Below are 23,320 nucleotides of genomic sequence, written 5' to 3'. Positions count from 1 at the left end.
TCATGTGAGTGGACATGTCTTATTATTATATACAGTAGTGTTGCATATCGACAGTCTACTATCGATAGACACTCGATAGTCTATCGATAGCAAGTGCTTTTTCGATAGTATTACTTTCTCAAGGTAAGTTATTTAGTAGGCCAAGTAATGAAACTATATTTAAATAAGTTTAATTAAATTTGCGCCAGTAAAGAGATTATATTATTAGCTTATAGCTAGCGACTATTCGATTTGTAAAAACCATTAAAATATATCCTTAAGTATAAAAATTGTGTTTCTCTTTGTAGAAGTGTAAAATTTATATAATTACATACGTTCATCGATGTCCAATGACGCGTTACAAAAAAAATACAATACTTAATGACAAATCAGGGTCATTATTAAGAACTTTTGACTTCGTAATCATCCTTTTCTCAAAATTTATTCACTGACTACTGATAGTCCAAAACCATCGATAGAATCGATATAATCACTGTTATCAACAATATTGGTCACGGAGAGCTATCGATAGTATTGATCTAATCGATACTATCGATATCCTGAATACCTTTCGAGGTCAACTATCGATAGTCAAGCTATCGTAGTTCTGAAACTCAGGCACAGAGTACATAACCGTAAGATCAGAGTAAGTAAGTAACCATTACCTTTTTTCAATATCTAGGTAAACATTTACTACTTCCATACACAGACAATAAATATGTCATATAAGACAACGTTCTTTTGCCGTTGTAAGCTGATATATTATTTATAACATGTAATTGCTTTATATATATTTTTTTGTAATGTATACTTTGCCAAATTAGGCAATAACTTTGAAGTATGTTTCAAGGATTTAGAATGTTACTAGAAACGTCAGATGGCTGCTGTCAATTGTCACGGACTCAAATCGCGCAAAATGTGACAGCAGACCGGAAGTTCTTATCAGATCGAAAAGTATCTACTAGTTGACTTTACGTTGACGGTACGCGTTTTTCTTTGTTTTTATTATTCTACTAAGATTTTAATTAAAAGTATCTTGAAAATATTGAACTATGAAAAAAGGATACAAAGTTACGGATGTGAAACGGATTAAAAAAATTGGGGTAGCAGCTGAGAACCTGGAAGAATTAATTGAAAAATCATGCAAAAAGTTAGGAGTAAGTTGATTCTTTTTGAAATACGATAACAAGGACATAATAAACACGCTTAAATTTAATTTTACATTAAAATCAGGTTCTTTCCATTTTTCTTTTTAAGCGGTAATTGTAATAAATATGTCAAGGCCAGATTCCCTTGACCTAATTTGTTAGCCGTGACCTAAATCACATTGTCGGTTTTTAGTTCAATGTCAGCTGCGCAGAATGCAGACTCTACGTAGCCGAGGACGGGACTCATGTAGATGACGACGATTATCTAAAAACTTTGCCACCACAGACACTATTCATCTTATTACAGGAAAAAGAAAAAATGGTAACTGGTATGTTTAAAACTAAACAAACATTGGCTTCTTAATATAATGATACATTGTAATGATGTGTCTGTACATCTACATGGTATCTTAAAATTATTTAAAAATAAATCAACAACTACCTTTTAACTGAAATTTAGACAGATGGAGATTTATTTAAAACAAAAAAGTTTTACAGTTTTTTGCTTTACTAACTTAACTTATAGTACTTTGCTTATAGTTTACCATAATAACACACATTTTAATAATTGGATTTGGATTTATATATTTTAAGGAACATTATATAAAATAAATAAATAACAATTTTAAACAAATCTCTAAACTCATTACTTCAGAAAATAAAACTTAACTAGAGAATACCTTTTTTAATTAAAATAATTGATCATTTTTATATTTCTCATATTTATATAAATATTTCATGGTGATTTATTCAATATTTATTTTAGATTTTGACTACTACTACAATCTGATTCGCTCCTGCAAAAAGGATTACATTGATACTGGATTAGCTGCAAAAGATTTTCTAAGTACTAATTTTAAAGAAAAATTTCAAGTATTCCAGAAGTATATTGCGGCAGCTAATGATGCAAAAACTATGCTTAGCGAGCGAACTCAAGATCCGGCATGGTTTGAGGGTATATTATTTATAATTATTTCTTTTTAGTGGTAGTCGTAAAAGTAATGTGAGTACTTAAAGGCTGATCATGGTTATTAAAATGAATTGGCAATTAGGAAACAAACAGAGCTATGACATATTTCAAATAATTGTATTAAGAATGCAAGTACAACACATATTTAAATTTTGCATTTAAATGCTTTTTCAAGAAAAGATTTTTTTTTTATATTTGATATACTTTTTTAAAGGTATTTTCTGTTTTGTGAAAAGATTATTATTTTACACTTGGTATTTCAATACTCTTCATTTTTCACACAGATTGCAATTGTCATGTTTATATCATATTTTTTTAATCAACTCTAAAAAAGAGGTTTTATTATAAAAAACTAAGACATGTTTTTGATACATAACATCTTTCCTCTCGCTTTCCTTTAATGTATGGGAAATATGTAACATAAAGCCATAGAATCGCTCACTATTTGATTTGACCTATGAACGCCCGCTGTTTATAGTTGACCATCAGATGGTACCTTATAATGTAATGATAATGTTGCTTATTAGTTATTACTATTTCAAGTGTGATGACAGATGTTACATATTGTATGTGACTACTGCAAGGCTCGTTTATTTTAGCTTGAATACCTACTGAAATACTTCGAACTTAGTATAAACTGTAATTTTCAGGACTTGAGCCCTCTGAAAAAACAAAAGAGCAGTCCATGTCGAAACGTGTAAAAGAACGCATGCGAGGATATTTTTATAAAACCAAAAGTGCTCTGCAATCATCGGAATTATACATACATTCTAGAAATGGACGAGGTAAGAAACTAATTGACCAGTTCCTATTAGACTTACGAAAGCTGCTGGAATCCAACAAATATAATGAAGGTTACTTCAATAGACATGATAATATTACACGTATGTGTAACGAAAATGGACTTTTTGAATGCGGCGGACTATGGAACAATCAAAGATGTACGTATGATGGTGAACATGTTATAAATCCCTATAGAACCCGGGAAGAGCGTATTATTTTTCAAACTTGGAATTTAGATCATAAAATTGAGTTATCCAGATCAGTCGTGCCGATGATACTGAAAGCTATTGAGAGATTAGGTCAAGCAACAGTTCAGTGTACATCTTGCAAAAAAATCGCCGGCGAAAGTTATATTGAAGCTGATAGATATTATTTACAGATTTTTACGCGCGAAAATTTAAAATTGGTACACATCGTTTGTCATTATAAAGGCAAGCACGACATCCAGTCCGATGTATACACGTTATGTAAGAAATGCTTGGTCAGTCAAATGATACAATCATAAATTTATTTTATATTAAATGATAACGCATTTGTACATATTTTTTATGCTTAGAAATATTAATTTAAATATTTATATTTTGCTTTTATAATTTTTGATTATAAATCATTATATTTATATTTTGATCTGTGTGACCTTTTTACAAAGTCATATCGAAATTTAAAAAATGAAGGGGTTATCGACATACAAACTGCTATTTAAAGACTAAGCAACTAACTATGATCCATTAATTTACTTTTTGTTTTCTTATCGGTTCGTAAAACAATTTCAGTTCCTAAACTATTAAAATACTGATTTATCTTCTTCTTATAACATCTTTGTATGCTATATTCCTTAAACGAGATAATGTAAAGTGCCAAACTACACGTGTAAATCTGCAGAATACGTTTGTAAGTCGAATTACCATTTAGCAGCAACAATATTACCTGAAACCGAAAATTTTGCCATTTCTTACTGTAAATCCATAATCACATAGTTATCTTAATATCAAAAAACTATATTTTTTGACTACTTATGCTTAGTATGTATTTTCGTGATATATGATGTACTTACCTGTATTTATTATTATCGGTAAAGTCAGTTTGATCGAAAATTTTTAAAAACAAAAAGCACATGTTGTAAATAAACGCAAAAAGTATATATATATTCATGAGATAAAATAGGCAAAATTTAATCATTTACGGAACTTTTTCGTATCTGTAAGATACCGTACTGCCAGAACTATTATGATAAAATAATTATAATAAATAAACATCTATGAGATGTTTTATTTACTACTGAATTATCGTAGTAGCCTTTTAACATAGTCATTATTTAAAACTGTTGATATTATTAAAAATCTCTAAATTTTTCTATTCCTTAATTGATCTCCTCTACCCTTAGTTAATTAGAATAAGTGTATTGTATGTAGTTAATCACCTACTATAATTATTATCAAATAAATATTTATTTTTTTATTAAATGATGGACTTATATTCCGAACATATATTGTTGTTAACGGTTGTGTTAATCAATTATTTATATACTATGTTAATTGTATTGAATGAATTGCTTGTGATATGAGAACATTGTCAATGATGAAATTATTTGTATTAATCTTAATTAAACGTTCTAATTTTACTAAAATGATAATAATTGAAAATTGTTTAAAAATAATAATACAAGAAAAGAAGAAAAATGCATTTTGGCATTTATTTTTCCATCTTTGACAAAAATATATTTTCAGTATCATAATAACTTTTGTTTTATCAAGACTTAATAAAATTCACAACCTCAACTTGTATACAGGGTTATTAGATAGCCATAGAAAATTTTCTATTTTTCCATACGAATTTTATTAGTGATGAGCTTATTCAAGAAAATAAAGTCGAACTGAAGTAAAATTATTTTAAACATATTTGTTTCATGTAGATATATTAATTATTGTTATCTGTCGATGTTTCTAACTAATTATGTTTTATTACATTAATATTTAAATTTGTTTAATAAAATACTGTAACTACACTATTGTATGCATAAAAATTAAATCAAAAGATATGAACAAATGTCTTCTTTCACATGTTTTTAACTACAAAAACTCTCTTAAAATGAATATATCAGCGAAGGAATTAATAACACCCGAAAAGCTACTTTGTAGTGTACCATTTAAAGATTATAATTGCATACATAAAAATAAACTAAATAATATATTTCATAATTGAACAAATATCAATAGATTTACATATTAAACTGATGTTCGATTTAATTATTAAACGTTTATTAAAAGCGTTAAATATTTATTAAAGCTTAAATAATTGTAATTAATTATTTTTTTATCTTTAGCTTTTTTATTGATCTTAAATGTATAAGAAAATGTATATTTTTATAATAAAGAAAAGTAATTATATATATTACTTTTTTATTGAAACAATTATCAGTGAGTGTGGATTATTATTTTAAACGTGCCTACTCAAGTTGATTTATGTACAGTTTAATATTTAAGTTTAAATATTAGTATTGATTACGATAAATGATGTACGTAACATAAAAATATTTTTTGATAATGTAATTAAATAAATATTAGCAATATTAGATAAGTAGAAAATATTATTATTGTGATATTTATATTCAGTTTAAAAGACATACTCATTGCTGTAAAACAGTTGTATAAATTTACGAAAATTACTTCCACTTTTGATTTCAATTTTTTTAATTATTTTTTCTAATTGCTGAAATGAACTGTATCCAATCATAATTAAAGCTTAAGACAATGGGTCTACATAAATTTGTTTATATTAAAGCATGTAGGCTGTATCCAAATTATCAATTGTAAACGAAAATATAGCACTTCAAATTATGTATTGTTGGTTGTTTTTTATTGAAATATAGGTCTCTCGATTAAAATTCGAAGATTCGTCTTAATTTATTTCTTAATAAAACAGTAAAAGTATTACTGTGCGTGCGTCATGAAAATATTTTAGTTTTTTTTTTAGTTACTTATATGTAAATATCACAATAAAGGGACTTATAAAACATAGTTGTGAATGTAGACGCTTCCAATGTAGCTTTAGTGATTGTGTGTAGTATGTAGACGCGAACAATGTCAAAATGCGTATTCGGTTTCAATATTATGTCTATTCTGCAAATGTTTGAAATTTATAAAAAAATGTAAAGAATATTTTTTGATAAGTAAATCTAATCAGTCATTACTTAATGTTAAGGCCATCCATAATATATCCGCGTTAAAAAAAGTTATACCTACTCTAATCTAAATAAGTAAAAAGCGTAACAGTTATTAAATAGCAACTGCTGTTTAATATACATGTGTGAATAAAAATTAATCATAACAGAAAACTCAGTGATTCTCTTCTGTAGTAAAACTCACGATCTAAAGTTAAGATACAGAGGGCCATCTCGGCTCTTCGATTAACTAAATTGTAGGTAAAAATACACAAGTGGTGGTGGGCCTAAATGTAAATAAAATAACGTCAGGTGTCTCATTTTTCAGTATATTAATTTTTGTGAAGAAAACCAACTCCTCTAAAAATATTAATGTTTAGCGTATTGGATAGACTGTTAGATCAGTAGGTATTGTGTAGAGTTATCTATATACAGTATTGACGTTATAACCTCATCCTTTATGTTAACAAATGTGGAATATCTGCATGTGATGTGACATAATAAATGGTATATATTTGATAAGTGTTTAATTAATTGACCTAACCTTCACTCGCATTGACATGATGATGATATCCGAAAGATTTCGGCTTCAGCCCCACGTTAACTGTGCAGGAGTAATTACAGTGTACAAGTGTGTTGAGATAATACAAGGATTGATTCTCGGCCCAATTCTGTGAAACGTTGCCTACTACTGGCTCCTGTGAGCACCCGTCATAAACTTCAAGGGTGCTATGCGGAATTCCCTGAAGGTCGCCCGTCTATCTAAAACGGAACGTCATCACGCTGGATCTCCTTACAAATATCTCTATCTCTAAAACGCATAAATTCCACATAAACTGTTTTCTCCATTATCACACTCGTAATCCGATATTTATTAGTAGCATCCGTGACCACAAACATTAAATTGCCAGCCCAATTAAAGCCGCGACCTGCGTATTTTTGTAAAACGTATCACCTTTCTGAAATTATATGTCCTTTTAAAAAAGTATACAGATATCCTCTCCTTTCCATTTGTGATTTAGAAAATATTCTACTTGTCGGCTGTTCTTAATGAGGGTTAGTGAATACAAATGTGGCAGTATTTATCTAACAAATGCAAGGTGCCTCACAATGTTTTCCTTCACTGCCAAACACTAGATGAACTTAACAATAATAACATTATTGTTTTATACAAATATATAAACTGTACTGTTAATTTATCTATGTAAGTAAAGCAAGCTTGCCTTTTTATTCCTCGGTTCTTTTGACTGACTTATGGAGACACTTATGCAAGAACAAAAGCAAAAATACATTACACTAATATTATATTAAAGAAACTGAATTATCCAATTTCATTCAATGACATTTCTTATTTGGTAAAATAATAAAAAAAAAATGGTATAATTATTATATTTCGAATACATATTATGACAACAAAGTTAACATTGAAAAAACACTAACATATCCAAATTTATAATATTGATCATATTTTGGTGATAAAATATACTGTCTACAGTAAATATACACAATTTTTATACAAGATGTAACTACTTCTTGAAATATATGCAAAAGTGAGTTGCAATTTCACATCTTAACTACTCACAGGCTGAAGGTAGCTGTAATTAATTTCAATAAGAAAATGTTAATGTGTTTTCATTGTCAGCTTAAAATCCAAATAGTTCAACTAGAACTATCTCCTCTTCCTGCCTGGATTCTTTTTGTTTGGATTCCTTTGGCCCTTGCCAGCTTTAGGCTTTTTAGCTGAGAAGTTAGTTACATTGCCACCCTTAGCTTTGCCTTTTCCTTTAACTGGTTTCATACTTTTCTTTTCTTCTGATCTTCTAAATTGACAAAAATAAAATAGTTTTAGTTTTAAATTTATCATTGTAATTTATAACACATTAAAAAATATAAATACGAGGATTAAACGTAACTTTTAGTAATACTGAAATATATCATTCTGATAATTATTGAGTCTCAGTGATTTAATACAATACCTCAAATAAAAAAATCCACATTCAAAAAGGTGATTAGACTTACTGTACTTGTTCTTTATGTATATGTTTAGATACTGCTTTATCCATATCAATCTTAGGTCTCTTGTTCAGAATCCTGTCTATGAGGTTAAGATTATTTTCTCTTTCCATCTGTGGTGTTGGTATTGGTGCATTGCGTTTCCTTACTTTGCCTGGGATCAGTTCATGAACACCTTTACCCCTGGCTTCTTTTTCTTTTGGGAGCTTATCTTGGAATTTACCAAGAGAAGCAGTAGAAGCTTTTGCAACAACAGCTGCAGTAGACAGCTATAAAAAATAATTTAAATTCAAAATCCATTTAGACAAGAAAATAATTATTTTTTGTCATTATCATAAATAGTCTAATTTTAATGTATCTGATGTTTAAAAATATATTTCTTTTACCTGTGTAGCATTAGCTTTATCAGAGGTGACAGGCAACCCAACCCTAGGAATATTGACTTTCCTAGACCTCGCAATATTCTTAAGCCTTTGTAATTCATTTTTAGCAACTTTCTCTGACTTTTCACTTGCTTTCTTTTCATACATATCAGTCATTGGATCCACATTTTGTGGAACTTCTATTAGCCAATCTTTCTCTTTTTCAGCAGCTGCCTTTCTGAAACTATACCGAACAAACATTTCATCATTAATCAACACTCAAATAATTGATATAAATTAGTATGAATTACTATGCATAATAACAAAATCTTACCCATAGAGTGGCACCCATTTCTGTAACTGTTCATCCCATTTGAGTTTGTCTTTCTTTTGCTTAGTAATTCCTTTTGCCTTGGCAAACTCTTGCCATTTGGTTAAAGGTTTCGGTTTCGGCACTGGTTTTGATCGTGGAAGAACTGTTGTTGGCTGAGGTAATTTAACTACAATTGCTTCATCAATTCTCTCTGTTGGTAATTCCCATATTTTATTAAGAAGCAGCTGAGTATTGTCACGGGCCAGAGATTGTAAATACGCATCCCTTTGATTATCGGATCTAAAAATATTTTAACAAATTGATTTTTATTATGTCTACCATCATTATGAAATATTTCATTAAAATGTTATTTTAACTGACACATTATATTACTCACTTCAACAATTTGGTATCGAGATCATTTGTATCAAAAGCCAACAGAGTTCCGACATCTAGTTCTAACTCTAAATGCTTTTCAACTGTGATAGGTTTATACTTTTCCGCTTTTTTTTGTTCTTTTTCTAAGATTTCATTTACAATATCCATTTTAAATTATTTTTATGTTTATCTTTATACACTAAGGTAAGGTACAAAATTCACGTTTTATTACTGGAGCTACAAACACGTGTTATATTACGCTGTAAAATACCCTTTTAACGTAAGGGAAAGACTGTTATCTTAATGTATCCTGCTAATGAACTTTATTACATGTTTAGTATACAAAATCTTAGATGTTTTAAACATCCTTTTACACAGAACGTTTTAAAATAACCTTTAAAAGTTTAAATCACGTTATAGTGTTTTCCAACTTCCAAGATATCAATTTAATGACATTGAAGCTGTCAAATGTCAACTATGGAAAAATGATCCATGCCCTCGGTATAAATAAAAGCCAAATTAAAAAAATAAATAAAAATGATGTGTAAAAAAAATTCACAAAAATTCTAAATCTGTAATCATTTCAATAGACACAGAATGAAGTGCTTAGACCCTTTATTTTACTTCTCATCTATAATATACCAATTACCAATATATGGGACTATTCAATAGTCATAGAAGACGACCGAGCTGCGCGGGCAAAACGCATCATTTTTGGCGTTTAATAAAAATAAAGCCTAATAATATTCTATTTTTCTATGTAACGAATTTCATCAAGCACTGCTGTCGGTAGGGCACGAATCATAGGGACTTACGTCACGCGCCTCCCATGGGCGCTTTCAGCGCGCATTTTTATTGTGCCTCAGATTTCAATGCATCGAAATACACGAATCATGAGTACGCGCGTTCATCGCAGGAGAACATAACTATCTTAAACACCAAAATATTTATTTACAAAATAGAAAAACGGCTGTATATTTGGAATGCCCGGCATGAATCCTATTGAAATAAAAAAATAAGGGCATTGTTGGTTGTCTTCCCTAATTCATGTTTTAGTAGCGTAAGAAGTTCATTTAACGGAGACTCATAAAAACAATGATTTTTTTTGGGACAAGTTTTAACCTCTGTCAATGGGTATTAAATTTAGGCCGGACTTAATCAGGTGCACAAAAAGCTCAGGCGCCGCATGTTGAGGAGCCGATAATGACCATGTCTTGCATCAACGGTGGGGCGCCCCAGAGGGTCTCTTAAAAATATTTCTGAAGATGAGGCAACTCCCTAAACTAATACAAAGACATACATAGACATATATTAGACATTAAGTTTAAACTTGTTAATTAAGTTATATTAAAATATAAATATAAGTTACATTTAAATAATATATCTCTCTGGTATTTTTATCAATCAATGTCATGCCTAAATATATGACATCTGTAGACTATTAATGCTGTTCTGATTCCTGAGTAAACTGGAAACCACTAAAATTAAAATAAATAACACTAAATACATTATTGGTATTATAGTATCGATAGTAGTGTTGTATTATAATCAAACGTATAATGTGGTTTTTGTTTATCGTTAAACATTTCTTTACAAATAATTATTGTATTCACATCAACTTATTGATTAATAGAACTTTCGATTTTTTGGTTAAACTAAGATAGTTTTAATAAAGAACAAATATTTATAGACCTTGGTAGATTCTTAAAAATCGATTAGTTTATTTGGAATTCATTGTCATTGGTTATCGTAATAATCGATTACATCATCGATCATCATTAATGACTAAACATACTCTATGAACATGAAGTCTATGAATATATGTATTATCTATGTCTATGAACTGTAATTTATTTATAAACAAGTCCTAAAATTGTAATAACTATTATTTTTAGTCTAAAAGTTCACTTTCTCGCAAATTTTTATATCAGTAACTATCATAATATGACTGGTGAATCAGAAAGGAGTCATTGTTTTAAAATCGAAAATAAATTTATTGTTAAAAGTGGTTGTAAGAAGCGTATGTGGAGATCGCTTAAACAAATATTAACTACTGAAAGAACATTACCATGGCCTAATGACGCTGTTCTATGTGAGTATTTATAAAATGAGAGCCAATAAAATTCATATTTATTTATAAAAATTTGTTACTTCTTGCAGATTTTTCAATCAATGCACCACCTTCATTTAAGCCAACTAAGAAGTACTCAGATATCTCTGGTTTGCCAGCGCCTTATATAGACCGTCACTCGAAACTGTACTATAGCAATGCAGAAGAATTTGCTACGGTAAGAAGTTTGCCAATGGATATTACTGCCGGGTACCTACAACTGAGAGGAGCTAATACAATTGTCGGTTAATGTTATCTGATGTATATACATTTCGAATTAAAAGCATTATTAAATTCAACATGTTTTTTTAAATTACATTTAGCAAATGGTGACTCAACAGTTGACCAACTTAGGACAAATTATAATATTATAAATTGATATACCTACATACCTATCAATACAGTTTATTAAAAAAAGAAAGTAATTACCAATTTTATAAAATTTTATAAAATTATATAATATAGTTTCCATTTTACTTGTGATTGATTGTACATGCTTTGTATGTGTCCTTATATAATGTACAGTTAATTGATCACAATGTTACTTATTGATATAAGTTATTGATCTTGTGCTTTTCTTTTTTGGAAATAAAGTAATATATGTATACTCATGATACGAATTCAGAAATACAAAGCTGATTACTAGGAACTAGTACCTTGGTTCATATATACTACAAGGTATATATAGTACAGTTACTTTATTATTAAATTAAAAAGCAATTGAATATGAGTTATCTTTAAAGAGGTATTGAATTATTGTGATTAAAATTATATTAGTAGCAAAGTTATCATATAATTATACAATAATCTGATGTAGTATTAAGTATTTATAAAATATTATGTAATTATAGTATTATTAGTAAAAAGATATATATTTTAAAATTTATTTATTAAAATATTATGACTTCATTGATAAGTTAATAACTAATAAGCCATTTTTTGCACTCCCTTGCTTAAACCACCTGCCTCCTTTGTGTTCTTGTCCTAAAGCTGCATATAAAAGTCTGCCATCACTTGTAAATTGCATATGATTTACAAATCCATTTTTCATTATGCTAAGCAAAGGTTCTATATTTTTGTATGAATCACTGACTTTCCATAACCTTATGTAATTATCATAGGATCCAGATGCAAAAACATCTGAATTTAAAAGTGTTGCTAGGCTTGTAATCCAGCGTGGGACCTCATTTTCAGACCCGTGTGCTTCTGTTACAGTACATAATGGCTTTTTCTTCAAGACACTCCACAAACATATTGAACCATTATCGCTGCCAGACACAAAATGCTCCTCATCCAATAGCTTCACTTCATCAAGACTTCCCACTGGACCGTTAAAAATTAACTGTGATTCCTCAACTATTTTCCATATTCTTACAGTGGTATCTCGACCTCCTGAAGTTATAGCTCGTTCCCTAGTTAATGCATCAATAGAAGTGATGGGTGATTGATGACCAAACAATGTTTCGACATATGCCATTTCATCTAATGACCAGATCCTTACGGATCTGTCTTTACTAGCTGAGTACAAGTCATGTGTGTTCTTCCTAAAAACTAGACCTATAACCACATCCTTATGGCCTTTGAATGTATGTAGGTGTTTCAATGTATGAGGGTCCCAAATTTGAATGTTTGGTGAAGAATCAGAGGTAGCTAAATATTTTGAATCTGTAGTTAAGGCTACTGAAGTAATACCTCCTTTTAGGTAAGCGGAATGTGTTTTATAAGTTAATGAGCCAAGTCTTCGTTTTTCCCTGACACTCCATTTAATGAGTGTACCACTCTTACAGCCAGTAAATGCGAAATCGCCTTCACTGCTAATACACAAACATGTGAGTGATAGGCGATGTTCTTTGGCCCGTATGAGTCTAATATTAGTATCTGTTGGAGCAATATATTTATCGGCAACTTCTGTTTTTAGCCTTCCTTTCTGCTCCAAGTAATCTTTCTGTAAACGTTTTTCAATAGCATCGTCTAGAACCTCCGACCTCTTCGCTTCTTCCTTTTCTATTTCTTCTAGATATTTCTTTGCTAATCGCAACTTCTTTTGTTCTGCTGTTTCATGGTCACTCTCTGATTCCTCCGCTTCAGAGAACTTTTTAAGGTCCAAATCACTATCTGAGGATTCTTGTCCATTTTCGAGGTTAGGAGCATTTGGCTTTTTAGGTTTTTTCTTGTTTATTTTTTCACTTTTTCTTTTATGAACTTGTCTCGATTTCCCTTTTAGGAAAAATGAAGAAGACATTTTCTTTTGTTTAATTTATAATATATATTTTATATACAATTTTGTTGAACTTTCAATGTAGGAACACGTTGATTTGGCAGATGCATTTGACAATTGACAGTAACAAAAAGTATGACCATTGCAAAAATAGAGAATCTAGTCAGATTATGTATTGCTTTTCATGTTGTCAAGCTATTTTCACTGGCGTTTTACAATGTCAGTATTATACAATTAATTTAATTTGTAAAAAACAATAAAGGACAATGAGCCCACTATCCTGATATCAGAACGGCGGCTCACTTTAATGTAATTCTTGCTAAATATATGACGGCGTAAATTTTAGGCTTCACTGGTGTCATTCCTTTTATTAGGGATGTGTATAACATTTATAAATTGAAACAATTTTGCCTACATTTAAAGTATATAATAGAGTAAGCGTTTCTGAATTTATTAGTACCAAGATAAAGTACCCTTCCCGATCACTTAAGCCAAATAAATAACTTTGAAGTCTCCATTTAATCAACGTTAATTTCACTGAAATTGTTTAATTTTAAATGAATATTACAAAATTCATTACGATTCTTTTAAAGTTTCACCGGCATAAAACAAATTTTTAGTTAACCTGTACGATTCGTGATTTTTAAAGCTCTAAAATTGGGTGTTACACTTTTTCCCACGGAAATATTTCGTTACAAAATTGATAAAATCGATCGTACTGCACTCTATCTACTCACATTTCGACTAGTATATGGCAATGTCGTCTGTCTACGAGTCGGTAATAAAGTATATATCATCTAGGACATTAATTCTTACGAAAAGTTGGAAAAAAGTATTGTATTTAAAAAGATAATTTTTGTTATAAAATTATATGGATGTACTGCGTGACATATGACAGGTCTTAAATTTATTTTTATGCGAGGTTACTGTGCTTTACTTGATAATTATTATGTAGATCAAGAAGTTAATATTATTTACGTATGTTGTTTGGCTTTGTTCATGGAACGATTATCCTTAGCAATTTTCATACACGTTAGCATTTACATAAAGCCGTGATGATAGTATCTGTATTCTGTACTTCGTATACTCTACATTTGGCAATAATTTCTATAGATTTTTATTTAATGTTTTATTTTTAAAATATTCAAATTAAAATATTATTAGAGAAGTAAATGAAAGTCCTTAGTATATCATCTATTGTTTATTTTATTTAAAGATTTTGAAACGAGTGTTGTCATCCGAACCTGGTGTTCCATCCACATCGCTCCGACTTCTTCTCTCTTGTTGAGTAGTTAATTTTTTAAAGAAAAGGTTTTTTTATTATAATTAAATACAAATCTTAAAATGAAAAACACAAATTTGTGTCATTTTTGTCGTGCAAATAAACCTTTTCCCTAAAAGGAGGTAAAATCAGATATTAAAATATATGTACTTCTAGAAATTTATAGGCAGGGAGGGAGAGAAATCCTGCATCGTTAGAGTAACCTAGACGCACGTATCTGCAAATCACAGCAATCAGCACAGGAAACTGCCACAGCAAACAGGCCAGCGAGCAGCACCGGCCTGCCAAACAAATCCACACATTACCCACTATGCAAATATTGTTTTTGATTTCTAAATCTTATCGTGAAATTACAATATCTATGATAATGCTCTTTAATTAAACAACACGCATCTAATAATTACAACTAATCTCTAGTTACATTCTAAAAGTGGGATAGTTGACATTCACATAATTATACTGATTCTAACTCAGATGTAGAACTTCATGTACACATCTGTCTGGACCTAATTATGTGTGACTTGAGTTTTGCAATAAATATAAAAGATTACTCATAACTTATGCTCGGCAACAACAGCAATTCAGCAGTTGTCAGCAAACCGCAAAACCCCCCTCCCCGCAAACAGCCTCGCTCCCCGCATACTCCATGCCCTGAGCATACCAACATTTCTGTTAATATTGTAATGCTGTGGCTAAACTTTAATTTGATGTGAATGAAGCTTATGATACATATAAACTTAGTCCTAATACAAAATTTTGCAACAAACATGTTACTTGCACAACTTTCAAAATATGAAATTTGTTCTGAACCCTACAGCTTACATATACAAAAAAAAAATAAAAATAACACAAATTTAAATTGATATAAACATTGACATGACTTTAGTGCTATTTACCAAGTCTTGAGGTGGTCCTATAATATGCCCAATTTAACCCAATTTGGAGAACATGATCTTCCGATTTTATAATTTAACCTGAAATAACATCTTACGACTATTACAGTCATATCTAAGAGTTAGAGATTAATCACATTCTAAAAATACATTTATTGAATCTCATCAACTTGATTTGAAATTAACATTTGTCTATTTAAATCAAATTATCACACTAAAACTTTCAAACATTTTAAGTAAAAAAATATAATAATACAATTTTGACAATATACATTAATCCATCAGCTTTAAGAATGGGCAGTTAGTTGAAAAATGTAAGTGTTAACACATTCACAAACTTGTACATGAAAACAGAAAAATTATTAATATACAATTATTACAATAAATTGAAAACTTAAAACTAGATGTTTTGTTGCAAGTTTACCACTATGTTGCTCATAGTTAGGTCTATAGGTCTTATTGTTTAGGAGTGTTCTAGTACCTGGGCTGAAGGCTGCCAGCTCAGAGGCAGGGAGCACAACCTTTCAGCTCACTATGGTACTCTCAACCTGTATCAAGAAATTATTTCATATTGATTGATTTATACCTAGGTTTTATTTACTTCAAATGTAAAAAGCTTGTTTAAAGTTTTGTTTGTCTTATAGCCATGAAAGCTAAATTGATAGATGCTGGCATAGTTCCATAAAACACTACTACTTAATTATTATCAGTTGAATGTTGAGGATTATGGCCTTGAAAACATTTGAAAATAGATATTAAAGTCTAATCAACCTGATATTATATGTACTCTTAAGTCAAAAATACAATATATTCTTACCCCGCACTTCAATGTCTGGAACGGGAGCGGCTGCGGCTGCGGCTACGAGACCTGCCGCGGGAGCTCTTGGAGTCCGAGCGTGACCTGGACTTCGAACGTGAACGGGAACGGCTGCGAGAGTATGAGCGCTTCCTGGAGCGGGACCTGGATCGACGACGTGAACGAGACCGTGAACGCGAGTAGCTAAAAAAATACCATCACATACTAATTTATATAGGGTCCATAATATACTGCATTCACGTGAGACGACTCAGCCGTTCTGGAAGAATGTTTATTAGCTTAAAACTATAACGGGAATTGCATACGGCATCACTTACAGTAGCTATTATACAATTTGTTTTTTATATATTAATATTATTTGAAAAATGATTACTTCATTATAATACTTTTCTATAAATGTTGTCCATGCAATTTTAAAATTAAGATACAATTTAAATAGTTTTTTACCTTCTCCGACGGTCGTATCGGCTTCTGTAGGGTGAGGATGGACGGCCATAACGCGCCATCTGAACGCGAAGCTCCCTTCCATCCAACATGCGCCCATCCAGAGAATCTAATGCTTCTTCAGCATCTCTTCTATCATAAAACCTAAAAACACGAAACCGTTGGGTAGACATAACCTATGTTATACGCAATTTTATACCAATTGCTGAATCGTAGCATCATATAGTTAAATGCACATTAAGTATATAGTTAACATACCTGACAAAAGCAAATCCTCTGCTGTCTCGCGTATATCGGTCTCGTGGTATATATATGTCGCCGACATCACCACACCTTTCGAAAACGCGACGCAAATCTTCTGGGGTTGTTCTATAGGTAAGATTATCCACTTTTAGTGATACCATGCCATCTATACGTGGCGGTGGTCTACCGTAACTCATTTTGGTGTTTTAATGTTCTATGGTGGTCGAAAGAAATAAAATATTAATGATCAAAAATAACTATCACAGTTACAAAACAAAATGGCGGAACTTATAAGCTTTTCATAAAACGAAGCGTCTCACAGGCTAGTTCTTTCTAGAATGACAAAGGAACGGAAGTCATAAAATCATTTTTAGTTACCGGACACGTGAACGAATGAAATTGAATGAATGCTGTAACATTGTCATTGTTGGCGGAATTGATTCACACAGATAAAAAATAAATATTTCTGTGATAGGTTTCCATGTTATATATAGGTACATACACACCTTTTAGTTTTTACTTTTTATGCAATCTGCAACAGTTACGTTCTAAGGCGTCTTTCAAAAAGTAAAAAACAGAGATGATGTAAATCGCTATCTAAAGAGCATATAAATATTGAAACAGTTAAGTAAATCGGCAAAATAATTAAGAAACTAATTTGAGCATACTCTACAATTGTACACAATTTAAAGTGTATACAAATATACAACACAATAAATTTTTAAAATCAGTACTAAATTAATGACGCAAAATCTTTAATCAATCGAAGAGCGGAATTGTGATCGAAAGCTAGTATTACTTTTATTGCTAACTATTCTGCTGTAATTGCAAGCTGCCATTTTATTTTATTTTCCCTATTGATTCGGGTTTTGTATTAAATGATATACGAGTATCAATCTGAGAAGATTAAATAATACATGTCATCTCAAGAAAATAATAATAAGTAATATTTTTCTGTTCAGTTGACTTTAGTTTGCTGTTACGCCAATGATAGCCACTATTTTGTTGTATTTCACGTTTCATAATCGTTGCTATGGACACGAAATGAATTATTTTATTTATATAAATTTTTCTTAATTATTATCGAAGTAAATTTTTTGTAATTAAAATGACAGGAATTAAACAAGTTAGAAATAAAAAGTTGTTACCGGATTTACGAAAAGAGGGTGACTTGGGAAAAGAAATAGTTTTATCAACGAAAGAAAAACACGGCGTTCCAACTGGATCACGGCTTTTTTCACATCATACTTTAGCCAGCGTCAGAAAATTAAGTTTTTACCATCCATTTTTGTAAGTGGAAAACATTTGTCAATTTTATTTCTAGGTTACTTCACTTTCAATACCTACTCTTCCTGTAGGAATTATACATATTATGTGAAATTACTGGAAATTACGGTCTAAGATAAAAATTAAGATTATTTATTTGGATTAAGACCACATTTACACATGTACGTTTCGCTTAAAAATTAAAATATTGTTATTTCCAAATATTTTACAATTACAAATAAAACGCGTGCATACTTAGTTTCTTCAAAAAAATCCGCTTATCTTATAATACAATTACAGTTTACCACATGATAGTTTGGATCTAGTTCTAGCAGCGACCTACAATCAGTCGAGTGAGTATTTTGCCGATAAAGAAGATTTGTATTTGCAAGCTGAAACAATCGGTTGCGATACTTGGCGCCGTCTGAGGAACACCTATGATAAGCTACCGCCAGTTGTTATTCCTTTGGTAGGTATACAAATCACCAATTAATCTATCGAAGTACAAAATGCCAAGCATTAATTTATTATTTTAACAATTTTTTATAAAAAAATATGACTGTGACCGTCAGTTTTTATAAAATTTTGCACTTTTTAGGGTCATCCAATGAAAAGAGGCGGCATCACAGAACGAAAGTCCCCCTTCAGTGTGAAGCTAATGAACTCGGGTGTACACTCTTCACAAACCAATCCTGGATACAGCAGACAACCTGCAGGCGGCGCGATTTTCTTCTATTAGTTTTATACGAATTGATCCTGAAATTTATAATAAAACAATATACATAGATGTTAGGAAGTAGATAAGAGTTGCGATATAGTTCAAAAGTAGACTTTAATTGCATGTTATAAATTTTGATTGAATCTCAATTATCAAAATGTTCTTAAGTTGTCGATAAATCATTTTAATAGAAATAAATATATGAGGGGAATAAAGCCAGTGTAACAAGTATTAGTATGTTAAAAATAAAAAGATTTGAAGGATGTTATGAGGGTGCGATGATACATTAAAATATCTCTACTTTTTTAAAATATTATTTATTAAACTATCTTAAAGAAGTATGGTATCGAATAAAATATTTCTAAAATTCCCAAAAGTGTTTGTTTCCTCATTTTATCTTTACTTATGTCAATCGAATTGACCAATTTAGCTCGAATTTACAGTTACATAATAACCATGAAATATTATCTGCCCGTACTAATTTAAAAAAAAACGGTTGCGTTCATTGCGTATGATAATTTTAGGTATAACCCCTAGAAAGTTCTGTTGGGCGGCGGATGGTGCTTTTTAGGTCTGCTGCCTTTCAGATCTAGTTCTTCATAGCATGTGAATAGAAATAAGGCTCTAATAAATTATATAGAATATTAGGCTGGAATCTAAAAAATAAAATAACCAATTTAAAAAACAAAACCTAACAATATTAAGCCAAGGCTAGGATTTCCCAATAAACTAAGACCTGATGAGCTTACTACGTCGTAAGCCTCCCAATAAATCTTCCATTGCCGTTACAAAACTAGATATATATAAACTTTACAAGTCATTTCAATGTGATATTATGTTCTTAAATAATACCTATATGCTTAAATATATGTATAGGCCAAAAATATCACTTCTTTTAGAATAGCTTGACATGACAGATGAGTTTAGGCATAACGCGATATTGTATCCTAAATCAATTTTAATCAAAAATTATATAAATGAATTTTAGTCTAGTAACTATTTTAAAATTATTATTTGTAATATAGATACTTCAAATTTTAATGGATTTTGTTAACTCATTCGGTTAGTAGTTTATTATTTAGATATATTGTAATTAAATTATAAGATTTTATTAAAATTATAATTTGGTAAAGATCTAGATTCCGCAAATGAAAAATGTAATCGTGTACGATCGTGGTATTTGTACGAACAGTATAGATCGCTGGAGAAGAATCAACTAGACGCTGTCCAAAGGCTGAAGAAAAAATCATACCAAGATAAAATTTTAAAACAGGAACTTAGTGAGAGACGAGCACGGCGCAGGCTGTGTGATCAGTTTGGATTATGTCAGAGTGAACCGAAACTAGACAGGAGCATACGCAGTGTTCCCTCTAATGTCTACCTTAATGATGATGAACTTTATGAAAGTTTTAGCGAACTTCACGATGAGTACGAATTGGAAAACTACGAAGACAATAACAGCCACGATTCAGAAACTAGCAAAGAAAATGAAGACTTTACGAGTGTTGCTAACACAAAACAAGCTAATCCTCCAAGTTTAAACGGCGTTGCTAAAAATATTGCAATTGATAAAGTAGATAATGATATAAGAGAAGAGTTGGAGACAGTTAAGAAGAATATTGCAGAAAATATAACTTTACAATTAGAAACTGTGAAGGAAAACATTGAATGTTTAGAAAAGTACGCTAAACTTAATGACGAGGAGCAAATATCAGATGTAGATGATGTTATTTTAAATATTTGTGTAGAGTCAGATGTTAATGATCTTTCTAACTATAAATTCAAAAATGCAAAGAAAGATAATAGTATGCAAAAAATGTGGTCGAATTTTGTTGACTTTGCGTACAAGATGATAAATTTAAACCATGGTATGATTTATTAACATTTTAATTATTGTTTCATATAGTTTTACACAAAGTCATAAATGTAATTGTAAATCATTAATTTAAATTATTGTTTTTACAAATCGTATAATATATTGTTTTTAACGATCTCGAGTGCAATCATCTCAATCGATGTAAGAATAAAAACTCGTTTCGAGCTCATTTAAAAAACCTAATAATCGCAATAAAACAATTATTGTTGATAGTTTTCTTTACAATATAAAAGCTATTAAATCTTTGAGTTAGACGTTTAATGTTTCTTTTCTTTTCAAATCATAGGTAACTGTTATAACGACTACAGTTCGCAAATACTCATAGCTGTGTTGGCATGCGATGTTCTCTTACGGGGAGTCAGCAGAATGTGTTCGTATTGTGTTTGTTGAACTTATTTTTGTATCTACTTATATATCTTTATTTAGTGTTCTCATGTTACATGCGATTGCAAACTCAACTATATTCTCATTGCCATTGAATATTTGTGCAAAGTACTTGTTCAATGCTTGCCATATTTCATTGAATACAAGGGATAATCATGTCTTCATAATCGAAACCGCCCACGACGACTATTCTTAACTAAAATAATACCAACATACACGCAAACCTATCTATTATCTCATTCATTACCCGACGGGAGGGCAGCTCGATATCTCCAGAGAGTTCGGTGCTGGGCCATCGCCTCTACGTGAGTTCTGAGACAAGTGAGTGTAAATAGTGCCAACATCTGAACTCTAGGCAGCTACTGAGAATTTATTGATAGAAAAGCTAGAAGCATTTTTATTGGCCTACCTACTACATTCAGTTTGAACCCAAGATCACAGTTTTTACAGTCTTATAAGCCAGCCGTCAGCCCAGTCTTAAGAGCAACAAGAGCCCGGGTGGATACAGTGATCTGTCAATCTCCCCTCTCCCGAAAAATATTTTTAAGTGACCTTCAGAGGCGCCTAACCTTTGGTAAATCGTGGATTAAGACGAGCCCGCTAGCTGTTATAATTGCAATAATATACTCAACCTTTGAGTTCCTCTAAGGTAGTCTATAGATATGCCGAACTTGAAAATGTATGCTATCATTTTCACATTGTGCATAACTACGAAGACAGAAAGTAACAATATTAATATAATGTTGTATTTAAATATTTGATTTTCCTTATGCATAATAACTTAATTTTAGGTAATTATTTGCAGACTTACGTTTCACCGATAAAATATATAAGTAGCGATTCGGAAACATCTTTAATAGATAACAAAAAAACAAAAAGAAAAACGTTGGTTCACTATGAAAAAAATAACGGATGCAACTGTACAACAGAGGTAATTATTGTTAACCTTATTAGATGTGATATACGTTATATCCCCGTACTTATACAATATTTATATTAGAACATTTTCTGTGGTGTGATATATTCTAAACTAAAATATTTGTCGATCGATAGAGCGATATACCAATTTAAGTAATACTCACATACCCGTTAATGCGTCGTAAGTTTCCACCTATAAGAGACTGCTTGAGTACTTTTAAATTTTATTGATCAATAATCTATGTATAGCATGAACGCTAATCGCAGAATTTTCTTGAAATATTTGTTTCCAATTTTTTATTATAAAATAATATTATCTGCATTCCAATTTCAAAATATCCTTTATTAAACTACTACCTACTTCTTCTACTAGTCTTCGCCAGAGATTTGAATAGTATAAAATTATCGACGAAAACTGATTTTCAAACATTTCAAATTATTTTAACTATGATTGCCATCCAATTTAAAGTGAATAAAAAATCTGATTAATACACCATTTCATACATTAATATTCATTTTTCAGCAGCACTTAGCGAATAGAAAACAAAAAAGCAAAGGGTTGCGGAACTATAACAAAAAAAATCATTCTGATTGCGAACGTTATAATTGTTGTAAGAACTCTTTAGAAACATTTTTAAATGAAGTGAAATGTCGTGGTACCAGTGAGCCTTTACGCAGTACCTCTACGGGCTGTAAGAAACACAGCAACAAATCTTATAGTAAAAGATCACAACAATTTATAAGAGAGAAATCTTCTAAAGAGAGTGTCTGTAAGTGTCATCGTCTTAAGGACTGTGTTAATCCAATATTACAACTTGTCCGTTACATCGAAATTTTACTGCAGGATATAAAAGATTTATAAAATATGAGCCTTGTTTTATTTACAAAATATTTATGAAATGTTTGCATAATAAAAGTTGTATGGATATTGGCGAATATTCAATAAACCATGAAAACGTGTGATGACGCCAGTGGGTCGATTAATGTTTGCGCGCGCTTCAATAAAAATATAATCAATGTACCATTTAACAAAATTAAAAATGTT

At 30.5% G+C, this 23,320-nt stretch overlaps 7 protein-coding genes across 8 annotated transcripts; 4 read left to right on the top strand and 3 right to left on the bottom strand.

Moving 5' to 3' along the window:
* The first annotated feature begins 884 nt into the window (after positions 1–884).
* LOC113397006 (DNA fragmentation factor subunit beta) lies at positions 885–3,568 on the top strand. The gene is made up of 4 exons (XM_026635135.2): positions 885–1,136; positions 1,321–1,456; positions 1,894–2,082; positions 2,748–3,568. The coding sequence occupies exons 1-4, from the start codon at positions 1,032–1,034 to the stop codon at positions 3,383–3,385; spliced, it is 1,068 nt and encodes a 355-aa protein (XP_026490920.2). The 5' UTR covers positions 885–1,031; the 3' UTR covers positions 3,386–3,568.
* A 3,845-nt stretch (positions 3,569–7,413) lies between these two features.
* LOC113397007 (ribosome biogenesis regulatory protein homolog) lies at positions 7,414–9,562 on the bottom strand. The gene is made up of 5 exons (XM_026635137.2): positions 9,126–9,562; positions 8,750–9,028; positions 8,440–8,659; positions 8,060–8,322; positions 7,414–7,860 (listed from the first exon to the last, which is right to left on the bottom strand). Exons 1-5 carry the CDS (start codon positions 9,272–9,274, stop codon positions 7,710–7,712), a joined length of 1,062 nt encoding a protein of 353 aa, XP_026490922.2. The 5' UTR covers positions 9,275–9,562; the 3' UTR covers positions 7,414–7,709.
* A 1,402-nt stretch (positions 9,563–10,964) lies between these two features.
* Positions 10,965–11,515, top strand: LOC113396954 (INO80 complex subunit C). Its single transcript, XM_026635045.2, has 2 exons — positions 10,965–11,198; positions 11,267–11,515. The coding sequence occupies exons 1-2, from the start codon at positions 11,051–11,053 to the stop codon at positions 11,464–11,466; spliced, it is 348 nt and encodes a 115-aa protein (XP_026490830.1). The 5' UTR covers positions 10,965–11,050; the 3' UTR covers positions 11,467–11,515.
* A 573-nt stretch (positions 11,516–12,088) lies between these two features.
* On the bottom strand, positions 12,089–13,535 carry U3-55k (U3 small nuclear riboprotein factor 55K). The gene has a single exon (XM_026635073.2). The coding sequence runs from the start codon at positions 13,456–13,458 to the stop codon at positions 12,115–12,117; it is 1,344 nt and encodes a 447-aa protein (XP_026490858.1). The 5' UTR covers positions 13,459–13,535; the 3' UTR covers positions 12,089–12,114.
* Positions 13,536–14,620: 1,085 nt separating this feature from the next.
* Sc35 (SR family splicing factor SC35) lies at positions 14,621–17,459 on the bottom strand. 2 transcript variants are annotated; one of them, XR_003368791.2, is made up of 5 exons: positions 17,129–17,459; positions 16,874–17,014; positions 16,427–16,609; positions 16,091–16,157; positions 14,621–15,367 (listed from the first exon to the last, which is right to left on the bottom strand). XR_003368791.2 is itself a non-coding variant. In XM_026635033.2 (4 exons), exons 1-3 carry the CDS (start codon positions 17,308–17,310, stop codon positions 16,435–16,437), a joined length of 498 nt encoding a protein of 165 aa, XP_026490818.1. In that variant the 5' UTR covers positions 17,311–17,458; the 3' UTR covers positions 14,621–16,157; positions 16,427–16,434. The 2 variants fall into 2 exon arrangements, 1 of the variants encoding a protein (XP_026490818.1); XM_026635033.2 differs by having other exon boundaries at positions 14,621–16,157; positions 17,129–17,458.
* Positions 17,460–18,068: 609 nt separating this feature from the next.
* Positions 18,069–19,464, top strand: LOC113396968 (protein CFAP276). The gene is made up of 3 exons (XM_026635072.2): positions 18,069–18,403; positions 18,680–18,848; positions 18,978–19,464. Exons 1-3 carry the CDS (start codon positions 18,222–18,224, stop codon positions 19,116–19,118), a joined length of 492 nt encoding a protein of 163 aa, XP_026490857.1. The 5' UTR covers positions 18,069–18,221; the 3' UTR covers positions 19,119–19,464.
* A 525-nt stretch (positions 19,465–19,989) lies between these two features.
* Positions 19,990–22,288, top strand: LOC113396931 (uncharacterized). Its single transcript, XM_064215831.1, has 4 exons — positions 19,990–20,159; positions 20,231–20,965; positions 21,260–21,343; positions 22,163–22,288. The coding sequence occupies exons 1-4, from the start codon at positions 20,138–20,140 to the stop codon at positions 22,192–22,194; spliced, it is 873 nt and encodes a 290-aa protein (XP_064071901.1). The 5' UTR covers positions 19,990–20,137; the 3' UTR covers positions 22,195–22,288.
* Positions 22,289–23,320: the final 1,032 nt, after the last annotated feature.

This window comes from Vanessa tameamea, chromosome 9 (genome assembly GCF_037043105.1).
Source record: "Vanessa tameamea isolate UH-Manoa-2023 chromosome 9, ilVanTame1 primary haplotype, whole genome shotgun sequence".
NCBI classification, from domain to species: domain Eukaryota; kingdom Metazoa; phylum Arthropoda; class Insecta; order Lepidoptera; family Nymphalidae; genus Vanessa; species Vanessa tameamea.
This window is presented reverse-complemented; position numbering and strand designations above follow the sequence as displayed.

Bases quoted from the DNA above. Each gene is read 5' to 3' on its own strand.
- LOC113397007 (XM_026635137.2), bottom strand. From the start codon at position 9,274: ATGGATATTGTAAATGAAATCTTAGAAAAAGAACAAAAAAAAGCGGAA. The intron at 8,323-8,439 runs GTAAAAGAAATA...TATTTTTTATAG, and splicing joins ATAAAGCTAATGCTACACAG to CTGTCTACTGCAGCTGTTGT. The intron at 7,861-8,059 runs GTAAGTCTAATC...TTGTCAATTTAG, and splicing joins ATACATAAAGAACAAGTACA to AAGATCAGAAGAAAAGAAAA.
- LOC113397006 (XM_026635135.2), top strand. From the start codon at position 1,032: ATGAAAAAAGGATACAAAGTTACGGATGTGAAACGGATTAAAAAAATT. The intron at 1,137-1,320 runs GTAAGTTGATTC...GTCGGTTTTTAG, and splicing joins AATCATGCAAAAAGTTAGGA to TTCAATGTCAGCTGCGCAGA. The intron at 2,083-2,747 runs GTATATTATTTA...TGTAATTTTCAG, and splicing joins AGATCCGGCATGGTTTGAGG to GACTTGAGCCCTCTGAAAAA.
- LOC113396931 (XM_064215831.1), top strand. From the start codon at position 20,138: ATGGATTTTGTTAACTCATTCG. The intron at 20,966-21,259 runs GTATGATTTATT...TTCAAATCATAG, and splicing joins GATGATAAATTTAAACCATG to GTAACTGTTATAACGACTAC. The intron at 21,344-22,162 runs GTTCGTATTGTG...AATTATTTGCAG, and splicing joins ACGGGGAGTCAGCAGAATGT to ACTTACGTTTCACCGATAAA.
- LOC113396954 (XM_026635045.2), top strand. From the start codon at position 11,051: ATGACTGGTGAATCAGAAAGGAGTCATTGTTTTAAAATCGAAAATAAA. The intron at 11,199-11,266 runs GTGAGTATTTAT...TACTTCTTGCAG, and splicing joins GCCTAATGACGCTGTTCTAT to ATTTTTCAATCAATGCACCA.
- U3-55k (XM_026635073.2), bottom strand. From the start codon at position 13,458: ATGTCTTCTTCATTTTTCCTAAAAGGGAAATCGAGACAAGTTCATAAA.
- Sc35 (XM_026635033.2), bottom strand. From the start codon at position 17,310: ATGAGTTACGGTAGACCACCGCCACGTATAGATGGCATGGTATCACTA. The intron at 17,015-17,128 runs GTATGTTAACTA...TCGTGTTTTTAG, and splicing joins AGAGGATTTGCTTTTGTCAG to GTTTTATGATAGAAGAGATG. The intron at 16,610-16,873 runs GTAAAAAACTAT...GTATTTTTTTAG, and splicing joins CGATACGACCGTCGGAGAAG to CTACTCGCGTTCACGGTCTC.
- LOC113396968 (XM_026635072.2), top strand. From the start codon at position 18,222: ATGACAGGAATTAAACAAGTTAGAAATAAAAAGTTGTTACCGGATTTA. The intron at 18,404-18,679 runs GTAAGTGGAAAA...ATACAATTACAG, and splicing joins AGTTTTTACCATCCATTTTT to TTTACCACATGATAGTTTGG. The intron at 18,849-18,977 runs GTAGGTATACAA...TGCACTTTTTAG, and splicing joins CGCCAGTTGTTATTCCTTTG to GGTCATCCAATGAAAAGAGG.